Consider the following 20895-nt stretch of genomic DNA (forward strand, 5'->3'; position numbering starts at 1 on the left):
GTGTCACAGTGGTAAATGTAAGAACAATGGCAGATTGGGCCAGAGCAAAACAGCCCAATACTTACCAATGAACGAAACCAGAGTCTCCATTGCTCCATTACCTGTGTTGGTCTTCTCCCCCCTCAGCTCCAGTGCCACACTCTGGCTGCTGCCGTCCATTTGAGGGTTCGGCGATGGAGACTCTGGTTTCGTTTATTGGTAAGTATTGGGCTGTTTTGCTCTGGCCCATTCCGCCATTGTTCTGACATTTACCACTGAGACACATCTTTTTGTCTATTTAGATACACTTCATCTGCATCCACCCCTGATGAGCGAGCAATGATCTTGTGAAACGCGCGTCGGGTTATCTGATGCGTGCATTGGTATATACTGCATTGTATAATGTTTGTATCAACTTGTGTCATGGTTATGCAGTGATCTTCCTGTGTTTGCTTACCTCCCCTCATGTGTTCAGACTAAGAGGTCAGCCACTTCCACCTGGTGGTTTTTATAACCTCTCCTCTAAGCATGGCTCCACCCCAGGCCTTATCAGGGAGCCCTATAATAACCTGTGCACTGCAGGCCATCAGTGCTGATCAACCATTGTGTATTCCTTTGTGTGTTTAGCTTCCTGTTACCTGCCGTGTGCGTGTCTACTGGTTTCCGTTACCGACTTTGGCGTGTCTTTGACTATCCCTGTTTGCCTGTGATCCTGACCTTTTGGCGTGTCCCCGACTATTCTTGTCTGCTTCTGGTCCCGACCTTGGCTTTGTCCCTCACCATCCCTATCCTCCTGTTGCCTACTGTGGGTGTGAGCTGGGGGACCCTGGGGGTCGCGACCTGGAGCCAGTTGCAGCCAAGTCCATCCTCACCACTCTCGGCTCTGGTGAACACCTGCTGGCTCTTAGACTCCGCGCCCCAGGGAATCTTACGCTCTAACCCCGGTGGGATCTGTCCCCCATCTGCAGCAGTCAGCCATAGGGTCCACAACCTTGCGGTGCACTCCTGATCCCTACGGTGTGCACCTGTCACCTCGCCTCAAGGTGACCTGACAACTTGATTTATTCTTTTGACTTTGTGCAAATCTATTGGCTGAGCCAGTATGCTATATTATCCGTGTATGTACAATTATTTTAATAAACATTTATACTACTATTACTTGTGTTACTCAGTGGCTAACTGTGACCACCTCATTTAAAATCCCAGGGCGACTCTCCTTTTTTTTTTGTATAGATATTTTGAAGGATACACTTTTAAGTTAAAGTTTTCAGATATATTCCACACAATAATATGATAATATATCATCTACATCATGGGTGCTCAACCTGTGGCCCTACTACAAGTTCCATCATGCCTCTGTCTTTGGGAGACCTTTGGAAGTCATGCTTGTAACTTCTTTGCCTTGCAATACCTCATGGGATTGGTGTGCATTGGGGGATCCCCACCCTGTTTTTTTTTTGTTTATATGTTTGTATTACTGGCAATGGCTCGCAGCAGGGAAAATATATTTAATTGGAATTTTATTTTCTTTATATATGTCAGTTTTGCTGCAGCAGGTTCTATACATGGTACAGATGGACCACTTTACAGGCAGACTAAGAGGACCACCCAGGCACTATATTTAAATGAATTTACCAATTTTATTGTTTCACTTTAAGCATGTCCCCCAGGGAAGTACCCGAAACTCCATACCCCCTTTTATGGCCAATAACTTGCTTACAGTGAGGTCCATAAATAATAGTGGGAGAGCAACACAATTGTAATCTTTTTGGCTCTATACATCACCACAATGGATTTGAAATTAAACAAACAAGATTTGCTTTAACTGCAGACTTTCAGCTTCAATTTGAGGGTATTTCCATCCAAATCCGGCGAATGGTGTAGGAATTACAACAGTTTGTTTATGTGCCTCACACTTTTTAAGGGACCAAAAGTAATGGGACAGATTAACAATCATCCATCAAACTTTTACTTTTTAATATTTGGTTGCAAATCCTTTGCAGTCAATTACAGCCTGAAGTCTGGAACACATAGACATCACCAGACGCTGGGCTTCATCCCCCGTGATGCTCTGCCAGGCCTCTACTGCAACTGTCTTCAGTCCCTGCTTGTTCTTGGGGAATTTTCCCTTCAGTTTTGTCTTCAGCCAGTGAAATGAACGCTCAATTGGATTCAGGTCAGGTGATTGACTTGGCCATTGCAGAACATTCCACTTCTTTCTCTTAAACTCTTTGGTCGCTTTCGCAGAATGCTTCTGGTCATTGTCCATCTGCACCGTGAAGCTCCGTCCAATGAGTTCTGAAGCATTTTGCTGAATATGAGCCAATAATATTGCCCGAAACACTTCAGAATTCATCCTGCTGCTTTTGTCAGCAGTCACATCATCAATAAATACAAGATAACCAGTTCCATTGGCAGCCATACATGCCCACGCTATGACACTACCACCACCATGCTTCACTGATGAGGTGGTATGCTTTGGATCATGAGCAGTTCCTTTCCTTCTCCATACTCTTCTCTTCCCATCACTCTGGTTCAAGTTGATCTTGGTCTCATCTGTCCATAGGATGTGGTTCCAGAACTGTGAAGGCTTTTTTAGATGTTTTTTGGCAAACTCTAATCTGGCCTTCCTGTTTTTGAGGCTCACCAATGGTTTACATCTTGTGATGACCCCTCTGTATTCACTCTGGTGAAGTCTTCTCTTGATGGCTGACTTTGACACACATACACCTACCTCCTGGAGGGTGTTCTTGATCTGGTCAATTGTTGTGAAGGGTGTTTTCTTCACCAGGGAAATAATTCTTCAGTCATCCACCACAGTTGTTTTCTGTGGTCTTCCGGGTCTTTTGGTGTTGCTGAGCTCACCGGTGCGTTCTTTCTTTTTAAGGATGTTCCAAACAGTTGATTTGGCCACACCTAATGTTTTTGCTATCTCTCTGATCGGTTTGTTTTGTTTTTTTCAGCCTAATGACGGCTTGCGTCACCGATTGTGACAGCTCTTTGGAACTCATATTGAGAGTTGACAGCAACAGATTCCAAATGCAAATAGCAAACTTGAAATTAACTCTGGACCTTTTATCTGCTCCTTGTAAATGGGATAATGAGGGAATAACACACACCTGGCCATTAGAACAGCTGAGCAGCCAATTGTCCCATTGGTGGTGTATAGAGGCAAAAAGATTAGAAATGTGTTGATGTCCCAATATTTATGGACCTGACTTTATAAGCCTTAAAAATAGTCGCTTTTGATTTTTTAAGTTCGGTCCCATAGACTTCATTAGGGTTTTTGGCTCAGGTCTGAAGTTTTTCCCTGATCAGGCATCCTCATTGGTGAAACATGGGGGCGTTTGGCCCATCACTACTCTGCAACAGCTGGAGGGCCACAGGTTGAACACTCATGATCTATATATGTACCTTTGTGACTTGTTGAGCATTTTATAGATCACTGAATATTTACCTTGGATTGCTATGTTTTTGCAACCTTTTGCTTTGTGGAATATATCTGTTTGTATTAAGATATTGTAGATACTATATCAGGGTTATATCCATAAGGGAAAATCACTAATTTATTTTTTTATTATTTTATATTGTAAATTCTAGGGTCAAGCCTCCCAAGCTGAACTTTAGCTGTTTGCTAGCTTGGACAAGGGTCACAATTTTTTCCCTTCAGCCTTGAGCCCCTGTACACGCGGTCGGAGATTTTGCCAACCAAATCCGTTGGATTTTGCCCGTCGAATTTAGTCCGACGGATTGTGTCCGAAACTGTTGCATACACACGGTCGGACAAAGTTGGCGAAAAATTCGATCTTTCAGAACGTGATGACGTAATTTCATTACGATGGGGCTACATTCAGGCTAGTAGCCAATAGCTTTGATGTAGGAATTTGATCTGAGCATGCGTGGCACTTGGCTGTAGCACTCTGGAAAATGTAGTCTGGAGAAGAACCTGAGCCACGGCCATCACTGGAAAACCAATTATGATACCCAGGGATATCTGAGAGCAGGAGGGGTCCCATAAAAGGAAAATCCTGGGACGGAGGGAGGGTAGTTGGGGAGTTTCATTGGACGCTGCTGTATCCTGAATCATGTGGCTGCACCGAGCTGAGCCTGCTGTACCATCAACTGCTCTGATGACTACTCTTCAATGTCAGTCTGATAGAGGCCACCACCACCTAGGCCTGATGGGGAAGCACAGGAGGGAATCGCCAAGGTACATGCCATCTCGTCTGCCATCAGGGACGATCAACTGCGAGAAAATGCCCCCCCATCCAACCAACTGCTACAGGAGAATTGCAAGGACAGGGATCGGTAAGTGGTCAAAGGCCCGCAGTTAAGCTGAATCATTGTTGACGCTGTCAGTTCTCACTTGCAAAAAGCTGCAGGTATAAGCCCTGCACCCACTATTGTGCTAACTACTCATTCTGTTGCTAGACTAGACCCAACAAGGCCAAGGTACCTGTTCTTCTCCCCAGAGCTCTGCACTGTGCACACCCCAACACCCCCTTACTGCTGCAACTGGGTCTGCCTTTGTTCAAAGTATCAAACTCCATCTAAAGTCTCCCCTTCCTTGGTACTTACACCCAAACAAATAGACATACCCTTATTTTTCTGAATGCCAACGTCTCAAAAGGCCCCAACGTATTCGGCAGAAGATCACCTCAAAGACTAATCTCAGAATACGTTATCCTGAGGGCAGATCTGTGTTCAGCTTTACGGTATAATCTCTCAGGCCCGAAAAACATAGGGTCTTTGTCTGTCTCAAGTGGCATAGTTAATCCACAATTGGTACTTTGTTGGCCACTTGGGGTAATTTGTCTCATATGGAGAGCTACCGTTTAGGTCCTTGGGGGTAAATGCTGACATTTGAAGGGACTCGTTGGAGCTTTTTTTTTTTTGTGCATTCCCTTTTGTGTTCCTGTTGGTTGAATTTAATCTGCCAATATACTTTTTGATACTTTATAACTTTAACCTGCAAATGTAGTTACAAATCTAAATTCTGAGATTTGGATGTATCCTAATTCCCAAATCACAATAGTAATGAATTTCAATAAATCTGAAATAAAGTATAATGAAAAAAAAATATATATCCAAATTCAAATTTAAAAAAAATTAATTCCAAATCACAATAGTAAGGAATTTCAATACATCTGAAATAAAGTATAATGAACAAAAAAAATATCCAAATTCAAATTTAAAAAAAATAATTCCAAATCACAATAGTAAGGAATTTCAATACATCTGAAATAAAGTATAATGAACAAAAAAAATATCCAAATTCAAATTAAAAAAAAATAATTCCAAATCACAATAGTAAGGAATTTCAATACATCTGAAATAAAGTATAATAGAAAAAAAAATATCCAAATTCAAATTTAAAAAAAATTAATTAACATTGAAAAATGAGTTTGAATTTGAAAATAAATTAGAATTCGGAAAAAAAAATGGAAATAAAGTATAATGAAAAAAAATATCCAAATTCAAATAAAAAAAATAATTAACATTGAAAAATGAGTTTGAATTTGAAAATAAATTAGAATTCGGAAAAAAAAAATGGAATTTGGATATTGTAATAAATACAGTAAGGTAAAAAAGTGAAATAAGATAATGATTCCTACTTCATAGAATAATATAATGGAATAGAATAAAATAGATGATAAAATAATAAATAAAATAGAATATATTATATTCCTTAATTTTCCATTTTATTCTATTCAGCTGTATTATATTATGATCTATTCTATTCTCTTCTGTCTTATTCTATTTTATTTTCTATTATATTCTATTTTATTCTATTTTTTATAAAGTAGCCTAAGTAAGAATCGTCATCTGATTTCACGTATACACCTTGCTGTTTTTATTGTAATGTTTCTATTTCAAATTCATTTTTAAATTCAAATTCATTTTCAAATTTAACTAAAAAAAATAATGAATATAACAAATTAATCTGAATAAACGAAAGCATTCCTAAAAAAAAGGATCGCTGTAACATAATGAATATGGCAAACCAAAATTATTAACGTAACAGACTAATCTGAAACTAAACAAATGTTTCCATTGTGAAATCTCTAGTCTTTTATATATTTTTTTTGAGTCTATGTAATTCTTGTGTGTCCTCTGAGGTTTACAGAAAGGTATACAGGTAGGGTCAGTAAGGCTGAGGCCTCACACAAGGCTGGACCATGAGCAGAAGACCCAAATCTACCGGTGTCTCCTGCGGGGGTAGTGCTCCACATATAAATGATTACACTGTAACAATGAATTAGTCTGATGATAAATTGCACAGGTAAGATTTTTTTGCCTCGTCGGTTAATGACCATTTCTGATTGGGCTCACCTTGAAGATAACTCAAGTCGCGTTCAGGCTGCTTCTCCAATAAATGTCCTTCTTTGAACTTACTTCCCAGATTCTCAGTATTTATATAACATTTGTAAGCGGGGAATCCAGATGTGTGTGGAGTGAACTCAAACCAAGCATCTAAAACGAGATAAGATTAGATGAAAATAGATTTTCCTCCAGCTATTGTCAATCCAGAGATGTGTCCTCTACACACTAAAGCCTCATACACACGATTGGACTATTCGGCAAACTCAGTCCGGCAGAACCTGCCGGACTTTGTAGCCGAGGTCCGCCAGACTTTGCAGCGGGGGTCCGCCGGACTTTGTAGCGGGGGTCCGCCGGACTTTGTAGCCGAGGTCCGCCGGACTTTGCAGCGGGGGTCCGCCGGACTTTGCAGCGGGGGTCCGCCGGACTTTGCAGCGGGGGTCCGCCGGACTTTGCAGCGGGGGTCCGCCGGACTTTGCAGCAGGGGGTCCGCCGGACTTTCCGAACGAGCGGACCCGCCCACACACGACCGGACTTTTCTGGTGGAATATGCATTAACGCGAACAAAACATCTGACAGTGCCGCCCCCCCCCCCCCCCAGCCCGCCAGTTTTACTTACCTGACCCCTCGAAAGTCTCTCGCTCGCCTCCGACATCCTCTTCACCGCTGAGCCTGGCCGTTGATCGGCTGGATTGGATGGATTGAAGGCAGCGCAGCCATTGGCTCGCGCTGCTGTCAATCACATCCAATGACGCGGCGCGTCGGGGGGGGGGGCGGGGCCGAGTGATACAGCGAGCGGCTATAGCCGCCGGCTGTATCACGGAAGCGCTCCCCCGCAAACACTTCTCACCATGCGAGGGAGCTCGCATGAACGTGAGAAGTACTTGCGGGGGGGGGAAGCCGAAACAGCTGCCGAGGGACCCCAGAAGAGCAGGTTCGGGGGCCACTCTGTGCCAAACGAGCTGCACAGTGGAGGTAAGTATAACATGTTTGTTATTTAAAAAAAAATAAAAATACTTTACAACCCCTTTAAGAACAAACCAACAGAACATACCTTGCTTGTAACCCAGAGACTGTCTGTACTGTGACCACAGCAGTCCAGTCTTACTATAGTGTCACTGCACTACTATGGTGAAGTGATCAGGATTTTTTTTTTTTACACACACTTTGATCGCTTATAACAGTGATATTGATCCAGTGTGTATTATTATGAAGCTGTGATTGGCCACAGTTATCACATAGTACGGATGCACTGTGATTGGCCCTGTCTGTACCATGTGATAATTGTGACCAATCACAGAGATCAACACAACAGTAGACATGGGCGCCATCAATAAATTTGTTTCGTTCTGTTCCGTTACGGTTCGTATTAAAATTAATTCGTACTTCGTGTTTCGTGTCCGAAATTCAGTTTTGTTTCGTATGAAGTACGAATTGTCGTTAGGTTTGTTAATTTGTATGAACCTTCGTTACGATGAATTTAAAGGCAAAAATATACCTCAATATGACAGTCGATGCTGTTGGAAGAAGTTTGGTTTTTATCCGAAATACAGATTCCGTTGAAGAATTTCCTATCCGAAATACGAATTTTCATTAGATGAGAAAGAGAGAAGCGGATTGTCTGCCATGCACCACTGGTCCAGTTTTCGCCTGCTCCTCCTGGGGCTGCTTATTATGAGGGGCTCCCACCATCCCTGTGCTATGCTGACTTCCTCCTGGGGCTGCTTATTATGAGGGGATCCCACCATCCCTGTGCTGTGCTGACTTCCTCCTGGGGCTGCTTATTATGAGGGGCTCCTACCATCCATGTGCTGTGCTGACTTCCTCCTGGGGCTGTACCTCTGCTGTGCATATTATGAGGGGCTCCCACCATCCCTGTGCTGTGCTGACTTCCTCCTGGGGCTGTACCTCTGCTGTGCATATTATGAGGGGCTCCCACCATCCCTGTGCTGTGCTGACTTCCTCCTGGGGCTGTACCTCTGCTGTGCATATTATGAGGGGCTCCCACCATCCCTGTGCTATGATGACTTCCTCCTGGGGCTGTACCTCTGCTGTGCATATTATGAGGGTCTCCCACCATCCCTGTGCTATGCTGACTTCCTCCTGGGGCTGTACCTCTGCTGTGCATATTATGAGGGGCTCCCACCATCCCTGTGCTATGTTCATTATGAGGAGCTCCCACCATCCCTGTGCTATGCTCATTATGAGGGGCTCCCACCATCCCTGTGCTATGCTCATTATGAGGGGCTCCCACCATCCCTGTGCTATGCTGACATCCTCCTGGGGCTGCTTATTATGAGGGGCTCCCACCATCCCTGTGCTGTGCTGACTTCCTCCTGGGGCTGTACCTCTGCTGTGCATATTATGAGGAGCTCCCACCATCCCTGTGCTATGCTGACTTCCTCCTGGGGCTGTACCCCTGCTGTGCTCAGTATGTCAGTACAGCACAGGAATGGTGGCAACCCCTCATAATGAGCACAGCAGAGGTACAGCCCCAGGAGGAAGTCAGCATAGCACAGGGATGGTGGGAGCCCCTCATAATAAGCATAATGACTGAGTCGTCGATGCGACGACAACTGATCCGAAATCCGAAATTCGTAAACAAAAGTTCGTATTGCGTACAGAATTTGGACGCATGGCAATTCGTATTTCGGATCCTTCCAAACGTACAAATTTTGGGAAATTCGTACGAATTTGAGATTCGTACGAAACGAATCGCACATGTCTACACAACACTACACAATGAATGGCTATGAATAAAAGCCATTCCATGTGTACAACTGTCATGTAATCTGCTGTGATTGGTCACAGCAATCACATGGTACTGGCAAAGGACCGGTACACTGATTTGTCTTCCAACAGGCAGAGCGGGCGATAGATCATATGATGTCCGCCCAGTAAGGCAGCATTCCCGCTCGGCCGTCATTGTACTATAGGCCGGGCTGGAAGCAGTTAAAGCGGTTGTATACCCACACAGACATTTTTTTTTTTTTAAAACAAAAAACCCGTAAGGCAAAGGCATACTGGCCCATTATGAAATACTCACCTTAGAACGAGACCTTGGCATCTGATCCAAGTCCACACCGAGGGAGCTGACACGGAGTTGGCCGGAGCCGCGACTACGTCACCCTGTGTGCCGGAATCTTCTTCCCGGCAAGGTCCGGCAGCGTCTGGACGGACCTTCACCTGGGCTTTTCATAGCGCATACGCCGCTGAATGCAAAGTGAATGTCTCCTAAACCGTACAGGTATAGGAGATTATTCATTTTACCTATGGGCAAGCCTTATTATAGGCCTTATTATATAGCCTTACCTGTAGGTAAAAATTAAAAGGGTATACAACCGCTTTAACCAAGAGTCAACATTCTAGTATGTTCCTACACGGCTCCTGAAATCAAAGAAAAGAAGTCAAGCTATGTCTTCTCACTATTTTTATAAGATAGAACAGTTTTTACTTTTGGGACACTTTTATGCCGTGTACACACGGTCGAAGAATTCATCGGAATGCGTCCTATCGGACCGTGTCGTCGGATAATCCGACTGTGTGTGGTATGCATCGGACTGATTCCATCCGAATCTCCGTCGGACCCAATTTTCCAACATGTTGGAAATATTTCCCGACCAACTGGGCCGATCGGACATACTCCGATCATGTGTAGAGAATTTTGATCGGACCAAGTGCCACGCATGCTCAGATCAAATTCCTACATCAAAGCTATTGGCTACTAGTCCCATTGTAACGAAATTATGTCATCACGTTCTGAAAGATCGGATTTTTCAACAACTTAGTCCGACCGTGTGTATGCAACAGTTTCGGACACAATCCGACGGACAAAATCCGACGTTTGTACAAGGGCTTAGAAATGACTATAAAAGGTGAAATCACTTTTCCATTTATGTACCTGTGAGACATCGTACTCTCTCTGAAGACCCAATCATGGCTCAATAAGACTATTATTATCAAGTTTATGTCTTACTGTAATCATTATGAGAAGTACGTCTCCTAATCAATATGTTTTCAGAAGATGGAAAATGGTGAAAAATATAAACAAACGTCCTTTGTGAAGTAACAATCAATACCTTAACATGGATCGCTGGATGAGATCGCACACCTTCGCCCAATGACACGTGATTGATTAAGAGGATAGTACACTACAAATTGGTTTATTTCAGATAATATTGAACACTACAGAGAATATGATTGTACACCCTTAGCCCCTTGTACACACGGGTTGAACATTCCGACGGGGAAATGTCCGATCGGACCGTGTTGTCGGAATAATCCGACCTTGTGTGGGCTCCATCTGACCTTTTTTTTCCGTCGGAATGTCCGACCAACAAAGTTTGAGAGCTGGACATAAAAATTTTCCAACAGCATGATCCGATCGGACTTTGTCCGATCGGACAAAGTGACACGCATGGCTCAGATCAAATTACGAGAACCAAGCTATTGGCTACTAGCCGCAACGTAGTCCCGTCGTAAACGAAATAACGTTATTACGTTGTGAACGATCGGATTTTCCGACAACTTTGTCCGGCCGTGTGCATGTAACACCAATTTCGGACAAAATCCGTGTCGGAAAAAAAATCTGACGGATTTTGTTGTCAGAATGTTCGACCGTGTGTACAAGGGCTAATGCCGCGTACACACGACCGGACTTTTCAAGGGACTAGGTCCGACTGACTTTCGGCGGAGTTCTGACGGACTTTCCAAATGAACGGACTTGGCCACACACAATCACACCAAAGTCCGACGGATTCGAACGTGATGACGTACGACCGGACTAGAATAAGGAAGTTCATAGCCAGTAGCCAATAGCTGCCCTAGCGTCGGTTTTTGTCCGTCGGACTTGCATACACATGAGCAGATTTCTCGGTAGGAATTGGGTCCGGCGGAGTTCCGGCGGAAAAATTTGAAACATGTTCCATTTCTAAAGTCTGTCGGATTTTTGCAAATCAAAAGTCCGCTGCAGCCCACACACGATCGAATGGTCTGCCGGAATCATTCCGTCGGACCTTTGATGTTGAAAAGTCCGCTCGTGTGTACGCGGCATTATAAGTACAAGGACATATTGTTTCTCTTTTTTTTTTTTTTTTCTTTTTTTTTTTTTCACAATCAAAGGTTTATTAAAGCTTGATACAATACAATTAAGGCAAGTGTAGTTCAGGATCAAACATTGATGCATGAAAGACATCATTTTACAACTGAAAAGAAAAAGCCCGCAGCAATGCATAAAAGGAATATGCGGAGGGCGGACATGACGGGGTCAACAGAGGAGAGCAGAGAAAGAGAGGGGTGGTTCTATGGTGCCAAAGGGGGAGGGGGGGAGCAGGGCCGTTTTTAAGGCAGGGCAAAAGGGGCAGCTGCCCTGGGCCCTGTCATTGTTGTGGGGCCCAAAGCACCTGCCTCATACTTGCCAACTACCCCAGTTTAAATTCCCTTGTCCCTTGGGGTTTTAGTCCTGTGCTGTGTCCCGATATCTCAGTGTGAAGTACTGCTACTAATGCCCAGCTCTGCCCTAATGTGTACAGATGACTCACCTGCAGACTCTGTGTGTACATGTAAATAACCAGCAATCATATGTAAATAGCGGCAGCATTACTAAGTAAATAGCTGTGGCCAGCAGCATTGATATGTAAATAAAGGCGGCATTCATATGCATATGATGCTCCCCTGCAGTGAAGAGATGATGTGCTGTAACCTCTAGCAACCAATCAGTGAGCAGTGATGTCTACTGTAACCTCTAGCAACCAGTCAGTAAGCAGTAATGATATGCTGTAAGCACTGGCAACCAATCACAATTTCTGCCTGATCTGATACAGTGTCTCTGACGGACCTTCACCTGGGCTTTTCATAGCGCATACGCCGCTGAATGCAAAGTGAATGTCTCCTAAACCGTACAGGTATAGGAGATTATTCATTTTACCTATGGGCAAGCCTTATTATAGGTCTTATTATAGAGAGCTGGATATAAAAAATTTCCGACAACATGATCCGATCGGACTTTGTCCGATCATGTGTAGAGAATTCCGATCGGACAAAGTGCCACGCATGCTCAGATCAAATTATGAGACCAAAGCTATTGGCTACTAGCCTGGAAGTAGTCCCGTTGTAAACGAAAAATAACGTCATCACGTTCTGAACGATTGGATTTTCCGACAACTTTGTCCGGCCGTGTGCATGTAACACCAGTTTCGGACAAAATCCATGTCGGAAAAAAAAATATGACGGATTTTGTTGTCAGAACTGATTTTAAGTCTAGCTGCTATTTAATATATGTCTCAGAGCAGGTGGAGAGTGAAATTGCATGGAGGGGGGCCCCCCCAAGAACATTTTTGCCCAGGGTCCAATCAATATTAAAAACGGCCCGGGGGGGGGGGGGGAGGGGAGGTGTTTTGGTCTCCTCCGCGCACTGTGAGTCACCAGAGCGTGGGGAGAAATCCCCGCCCACCCTCCCTTATATAGTCATTTAGACTTGTGTTGTTGTTGTTTTTTTGTGTAGGTTGTTGTTTTTCTTTAGTTTCTGGCAGGTTGGTGGAAGAGGATATGTGGTGGCTGTGGCGGGGGTTTGGTCTGTGCAGGGGAAGGAGATATGTGTCAGAAGAAATATTTCGGGAACTGTGGCTGGTATGGCTGCTGATGGTGGTTTCTGGATAACGGAGGAAGTGGTAATGGGGGCACTGCGGTCATTGGTTGTCTTTGAGCCAGCTTGTCGGCTTGAGGCCTATTAATAGATTTGGAGAGGGACCGCAGTGTCATTTGGTTATTTTATACAGATGGATACGAACTGCCTGCACAGACCAACGCCATGTTGAAGGTTCAATTTACAGATGTTATATTTAATATTTTATATGTTAATTTGAAAATATTTCTTAAATTAAAGTAGGCTGCTGCGGCCTTTGTTACTCCAACCTCGGCGTGGTCTCAATTTAATAAGAATAAGGAAAAGGGTTGGGTTTTAGGTACCGTAATTATTGGGATCACATCTGTTATACAACAGTCACGAGCAAGAATGCAAATTCAGGTTGTTGAGAAAGTAACCATTGGGGTCTATGCAGGCCCGGATTGGCAATAGGGCAAACCGGGCATTTGCCCGGTGGGCCAGGGCCAACGGGCCGCATGTCCTTACTTGCAGGGCCAAGGCAGGCTGCTCTTTAAGCCTGCGCCAGTTCCCTAACCTTTCTGCGGCCGCCCGGCTGCATGTTCAGCCCAGGCTCAGCCATCGGCACCAGGGGGACTGAAACATGAAGGGGGGAGGGGCTAGAGGAGACACCTCTCCGCGGCCGCCAGTATAGTTTAGCCGTTGGAGCCGGGGGGGGGGGGACGTGACCACAAAGGGGAGAGGAGACTGTTGCAGCCTCGGATCAGAGGGAATGTGAGTGTGGCCACCTGTAATCTGAATAGGAGGAGGGGTGGGTGGCTGCATATAGAAGAATCATTCTCTCCATCTTCCTCCCGCAGCCTCTGAATGCTTCTCCTCTCCCTCTTGCAGGTACTGCGGGAGGAAGATGGAGAGAATAATACTTCTATATGCAGCCGCCCCACCCCTCCTCCTATCCTGCTTATATCTACCGCCCCCACCCCCCACCACCACCATGCTCTCTAACCCACCCAGTGCTCTCCACCTCCCCCATGCTCTCTGCTGTGCCCTCTGCCTCTCTCTCCCTGTGCCCTCTGCCTCTCTCTCCCTGTGCCCTCTGCCTCTCTCCTTGTGCCCTCTGCCTCTCTCTCCCTGTGCCCTCTGCCTCTCTCTCCCTGCCCGCTGCCTCTCTCCCTGTGCCCTCTGCCTCTCTCCCTGTGATATCCACCTTCCCCATGCCCTCTGCCTCTCTCCCTGTGATATCCACCTCCCCCATGCTCTCTGCTGTGCCCTCTGCCTCTCTCTCCCTGTGCCCTCTGCCTCTCTCTCCCTGTGCCCTCTGCCTCTCTCCCTGTGATATCCACCTCTCCCATGCTCTCTGCTGTGCCCTCTGCCTCTCTCCCTGTGATATCCACCTCCCCCATGCCCTCTGCCTCTCTCCCTGTGATATCCACCTCCCCCATGCTCTCTGCTGTGCCCTCTGCCTCTCTCTCCCTGTGCCCTCTGCCTCTCTCCCTGTGATATCCACCTCCCCCATGCTCTCTGCTGTGCCCTCTGCCTCTCTCTCCCTGTGCCCTCTGCCTCTCTCTCCCTGTGCCCTCTGCCTCTCTCCCTGTGATATCCACCTCCCCCATGCTCTCTGCTGTGCCCTCTGCCTCTCTCCCTGTGATATCCACCTCCCCCATGCTCTCTGCTGTGCCCTCTGCCTCTCTCTCCCTGTGCCCTCTGCCTCTCCCCTTGTGCTCTTCACCGCCCCCTCTTCTCTCCATAATCCGTGTTGGTTTTCTTCTTGTTTTTCCTGGCCACCACCTGCCATTCTTCTAGGGCTTCCCAGTTGCGTGGAGGGTGGCGGTATTTCTGCTATTATCCCCCATTGTCGTAATGCTACCAAACCATCTTCCAAGGTAGATACAGTTATGTTGGTGCCGTTATGGCTAATAGAAAGTGTCGCCGGGTATTTCCATTTATGGAGGATGCTATGGTTATGTAGGGCTTTGGTAATCATTGCCAAATTACGACGTCTTTGAAGGGTGTATCTGGAGAGATCTGGGAGTGATTGCATAGCTGCGTATTGCTCTGGGCGATGATCTGCTTTTCGGAAGGATTCAAGAATACACTCCTTTGTTTTGTAGAAATGTAGCCTTAATAGTACATCTCTAGGAATCTCATCCGCGAGCAATGAGGGTTTGGGTACTCTGTGGATCCTGTCTATCGTTAGTTCTAAAGCGGTCGCAGCTGGCAGTATGGCTGAGAACAGGTCTAGAGCATTCTGTAGGAGTTGTGTGGCCATTATGGTTTCTGGGTCACCCCTGATCTTTAGGTTATTTCTCCTGGATTGGTCTTCGAGGTCTAATAATTTGTCTTTGATCCAGGAGATGTCATCTTGGTGGGTTTCGTGTGTGTCCACCATTTTGATAAAGGAGCTAGCATGTTCTCCCAGTGCCTGTTCCACCCGATCCACCCTGTCGCCTATTCTGTGGATTTCTGTTTGGCATTTTTTAATTGTGTGGATCATATCAGATTGTATTGATGATCTGAGGGATAATAGCATTTCTTTAAGTACAATGTCGGAGACAGACTGACCTGTGGTTGGGAAACTGGCCATGAGATCAGGCGCAGCGGGGATGTCAGGCCTCTGACGTGCAGTGCCTTCACTCACCTCCATTTCAGGGGACTGCAGTCCGTCGTGAGGGAGGAGGTGTATGCCTAGTTTTAGCCGGGCTCCTGGTGGTCGGCATGGATGCCGCTGAGGATGATCCATTATGTGGGCTCCGTGAGTCAGCCCCCTGCTAGTCCTGAGTTGAGGTTCCTGCCACGGCCTGTCTGCTGCCCTCGTTTGCGTGGCCAACTCCACCATGTTGTGGCTATGCTGCTCCTGTGTAAAGAAGCCGGATAGCTTGTGGAGCTGCGGCAGTGGCTCTTTTCATTCCCGCGGCATTCCTAAAGAGTCTCGGAGTGTCGTTAGCGAGATTGGCGGCGTTCTTTGTCTCCTCCGGCTCCTATATTCTCCGTGTCCCCTGAGTGAGCGACAGAGCTAGCAGACTAGGCAGCCATCTCCGGGCTCAGTCGTCACGCTCCCCCCCCCCCCCCCCCGCGGGGGGGGGTTGAGCACTTTGAGCAAACATACTGTAAACTTGTATTTTCCTCCTTATTTTGGGTCATCTATTTGAGTCGGCATGGTCCGCTAGGAGCCCAAACTATCGCCCCAACTGACATTTTAAACTTTCAAGAGCCGCTTTCACGACTAGACATTCTGTTTCTACAATGGTGCATATTTTTTCAGCAGGGATCAATTTTCTGTTTAAGAATGCTATGGGCTATTCCTCCCCAATCACCACGTGGGACACCACTGCACTTAATCCCACTTCTGAAGCATCCGTCTGCATTACAAATTCCTGGGTAAAACCTGAGGAGGGACCACACACAGGAGAGTGACTATACCCCACAGGACCATAGAACAGCTCCACCTCACCTGTTGTCCAACACTCCATGGGTAATTGTTCTAAGGACTTACACTGATCCAAGTATAAACCACTTCTTTCTGGTGTACACATTGTTGCAGCAACCAACATTAGTACTTTCTCTCAGTGTGTCCAGGTACTTTAAGTTGTACCTCTTTCCGAGTGATGGAAAGCATCTCTGCTAGTGCTGCGTCTAATCTGGGCCCTTCTTTCTCCTGAGGTTTAGCGGGTGAGACAGTATCCACGCCCTCTGACTTCTGCTCGGCCGCACCTCAGACGACACCAACAGAGATGTTTCTAGTCCCTACACCAGCTGGAGAGACCTTTGATATCTCCAACAGTTCTCCTAAGAGCCTTCCATACCACTCAGTAACTGAAGGTACCCTCTCCGAGAACCTCAAGACTATTTGCCACACTGTTAATAGGCATTGGTCTCACCAATACCCTTCTTGATCAAGACTTTGCTTGTACCACCTGGTTCCACCCATTGGTACTCCACAGCACCACCTGGTCCAAATGCGGTGGAGACACCCAAGTGTACAGTGAGTGCGGTTTTACAAAGTCTAGCATTTTCAGTAAGGTTTCTGTCATTTCTAAACATCCCATGTCTAAATACCAGACTTTTCCCCTGTCCAAGACATGGAGGGGCTCATCCACTGCAGGTTGAGCAGGTGAGACATTTGAAGAGACCTCCACCTCCTTGGAGGTACCCATCATCACAGCCTGTTGCTCCCCTGGAGCGCTGTTAGATACATGTCTCACACTTATCCCTTCTGCACCAGTGTCAGTGAGCCGCTGCAGGTCATTACAAGTCACACTATCACTTTGACCTTCAACATTATTTAGTTGCTGGGTTGTGGACAACACATCTGCGATGCCAGTGCCCTTAACTGTTTCTTCAGACTGGAGGGAAGCAACCTTTGCAGGGACCAAAGCGTCCTCAACCACCGGTCGCTCTACGACCCCCCTGTCTGGCATAGCAGTTGTATCCACACCCTTGTTACTTAAGCTAACCTTACCCAGAATGGCTAGCAATTGTTTGGCCCAGCTGTCCCAGTCCATTGTGGTTCCACCATGGGCGTTCCACAGCGTTGCATCCCCTACTGTAGAAGGCCGCACAGGAACCTGGGATTGATTAGCCACAACTGCACATTCGTCACTTCTATACATATGATTTTGTGACACCGCACTTTTACCAATGTTGCATTGGGGTGATGCTTCGTCACCTAAAGCCACGTGCAGTACACCATTTTGACCACCTTTCTCTGGTGGCGCTACTGACACATCAAGCTTTGCACACTCAGCTTTTGCAGGCTGAATTAATCCCTTGCCCACTGGGTTACACTTAGGGTTGTGGGGCTGCACCCACACTCTCACTGTGAGACTCATTAATGACATTACAGGAAACACATTTTTCAATGTCATCATCACCAATAACATCACATTGGCCAACACTATTGTTGGCATGACCATCAATATTCTCATTACATGGAAACCTAGCTACTGCTTTTGTGGGTTGTCTGTGAACCACCACAACCTCTGAGTGTCTCCTCGCAGTGCCCGCTCTCTGTAAAGGGGCACTCTTACCTAACTGGGCAGCTCCATAGCTGACCTGGAAAACTCTCTGCTAGTCACTGCGAGCTCCTCTAAAGTTTCCCTGGGCAACTCTGCAGCACCTGTCACTAGGGAACATGGCACCATGGCAGTTTTGGTAACCCCTAGTTTAGCTTCTCCAGCACTCTGCTGGAATATAGCAGGCACATACATAGTCCCCATTTCCATTTGAGTCTTTAACTTTGCTGTCAGCTGGGCTTCCCCATGTGCCTCCCCACTGCTCTGGGTAGCACAATGCAGCAAGTCTATGTCCATTTGCACTGCGGATCACCCCACTGGACAAACTCCCATTTCACTAGGTTCAATCTCCCAAATTGAAACAGTGGCTGGCATGATAGCGTTCACTTGAGCGCACTGTCTCTAAGCTGCATCAATACCAGCTACTGCCTCTGTGTGGCCACAGGATGACACTGCTGCCTTTCCAGACTCTTCAGGGGTTTTTTCATAACCTTGGGCTAGTAAAAATTCCATTCCCCGCTTGGCCACACTCCACGCATGGTATTGGACCTTGAGCTTTACGTACTTGCCAACTCCTCAATGCCAGGCTCTCTGTTGTCATGGGATACCATTGGTCACGACCATCAGCAGACAGACTCCTTAGATCCGCAACATCCCTGTGGGCCTGGAGGTGGCTTCCATGGACAACCTTACTCTTTTCCAGACACTGTTGTCTAGTTGGATTCCTGTTGCCAGGGACAACCTTTTTAACTTCCCTTTTAACTGGGGGTGACAAGATTAATTTACCCCAGGTCACAGAGATTTCACATGCAGACAAATTCTCTGGTGTGGCTGGGGCATGTGGTGAAATTCCCTTTCCGTTCCCTGGCTTTAGCAAGGATTGCTTCCTTTTTCTGTTTTGACCACCCCATACTTGTAACAGTTCAGAGAAAAAAAAATGTATGTTTGATTCTCTTTTCACAGGTACACAGCCTGCATGTCACACAGTCCATCAAATGAACTTCTGCATAATGCTGTTCACCTGGCTGCCACACACAGCTAGCAGTAGTCCCTGATGCAACTCACCATGGAGCAAGGACTCGGATTGCACCATCTACATGCCCGCATTCTCCACCACTTGTGGCATGGGAGATTGTTCATCTCAGTGGTGGATGCATTTTCATGTAGTGAGTCCACATCAGACAGGTGTTTATAGTTAAGGGCCTGGTAGCCCACGTTTATTAAATGATAAAAACAAAACAAAAGTCCACTCAGGAATCCCACGCAGGGGTTTAAACATCATCCAGACACAATTGAATATACAAGCCCACCTGGCTACTCTTCAACAGCACTGCTGCTACAGGTACCAGTTTCTCACACCACCAGCTCTGCCAGCAATCAAACAACAATAAACTACTGCTCTCTTTATTACTGTACCAGAATCTTTCAGCCGGTCCGGCAATAATGTAAGAACTGTGGATTCATACAATATCCATGGCAGCTCAGCTTCCAGGCTCTTACCGAGCAGCCAGCCTTGTGCGTGGCTCGCCTACTGAAGAGTCCTCCCTTGGTAATGAGTAGAGTTGCTGGACCTCTCGAAATGGCACCAGAACACTTTAGAATCCTCCTTCCAGTTACTGCACCTCAAAATAGCCAGTTCTGAAGCTCGGGAATGGATGGATTCGCACCCCAGGCCATGAGGGCCCCCGGGGGCTGGTCAGGAGGACCAGGACCATGAAGTCATCAACAACTTCTGGAGCGGAACCCAGAACCATGTGACTTCAGCACCTTAAGTACCCCTTCCCGGATTACGCAGTGAGACAAACGCGCCCACTGATTGGTTCCGAGATAAGGATTGGTACCTAATGCATCCAACCAGACTGCGTTCTATAGCCTCCCACAGGTGTAAAACCCCACCTATGACCAGGCAGAACTTCTATGCAGTCCAGCCAAACTGATGCCAAATTACAATTTAACACAATTAACCCCAAAACTTACTACAGTTTTGGGCTTAATGTGATTGTAGCCGTATTACTGCAATTGTGACAGAGAAAATTGAGTACTGTCCGTGATACTTTTTTTATTTGCACTAACATACAATTTTTCAGGACAAGCTTTCGGGGTATGTCCCCTTCTTCAAGGTCCAAGCAGTACTGATTTACAATTTTTTAAGCAGAATGTAAAAGCAAAACAAAAAAAAAAAAAAACACCTCTGAGGGAAAGGAGAGAAAAACAAAAAACAAAAAAAAAAAAAACACATACAAATCAATGGCAATAAAGATAACAGTAGAGTTAGTGAGATAAGACAGAAGGAGAGCTTTGGAATGGAGGGGTGGGGGTGCTAGTCACAGAGGGGGTTGTAAAACTAGTATAATGGGTAAAGCCCCTACACACTATCAGATTGTCTGCTGAGTTTTTCCTTCAGATTTACCAAAACCATATAATATGAGGTCAAACCTTAGGAGTTTCAATGTGTATGCAATCAGGCCGGCCCTTCTACTACATGGTTTTGGTAAATCTGAAGGAAAAACTCAGCAGACAATCTGATAGTGTGTACAGGGCTAAAGGAAACCTATATCTAAATTCAGGCTATTATTTTTTTGTGTCAAAAAGAATTATCATTCTTAGTTCAAAGGTTTTCCTTTCCTGGGTAGTTCTGAAGTTCCCTTTAAGAACTAAAACATTGAGGTCTCCTATAGTGTGGTCGTCGGGTTGTGAGAAGTGATGTCCCTCAGGTGTGCAGAAACTGTCTTCTTTATGTTCCTTGATGGTGTGTCGGTGTAAATTCATCCTCGTTTGCAACTTCTGTCCTGTTTCACCAACATAAGATCCTTTGCTGCACCTTTTGCATTGGATGAGGTCCACCACATTACTGGAGGTACAGCTGTAAGATCCCATGATATTGAAGGTCCCGTTTGTGTGTGTGGGACACTTTTGGGCAAAAACTAAATTTGAACATATAGCGCATACTCGTTAGGAGTACCGGCTCTACATATATATTGT

General features: G+C 46.0%; 1 protein-coding gene across 5 annotated transcripts in view; it reads right to left on the bottom strand.

Moving 5' to 3' along the window:
* The window catches only part of LOC143957707 (cytosolic phospholipase A2 gamma-like), a 174562-nt gene that overhangs the window by 80877 nt on the left and 72790 nt on the right, over positions 1-20895 (bottom strand). For all 5 annotated transcript variants that reach the window (XM_077467401.1, XM_077467403.1, XM_077467404.1 and 2 more), the window contains one exon: positions 6313-6453. In XM_077467401.1, coding sequence (XP_077323527.1) covers positions 6313-6453 — 141 coding nt within the window. The remainder of the gene's footprint in view (positions 1-6312; positions 6454-20895) is intronic.

Source organism: Lithobates pipiens, unplaced genomic scaffold, assembly GCF_037356315.1.
Source record: "Lithobates pipiens isolate NorthernLeopardFrog02 unplaced genomic scaffold, aLitPip1_a1.2 Scaffold_55, whole genome shotgun sequence".
NCBI classification, from domain to species: Eukaryota; Metazoa; Chordata; class Amphibia; order Anura; family Ranidae; genus Lithobates; species Lithobates pipiens.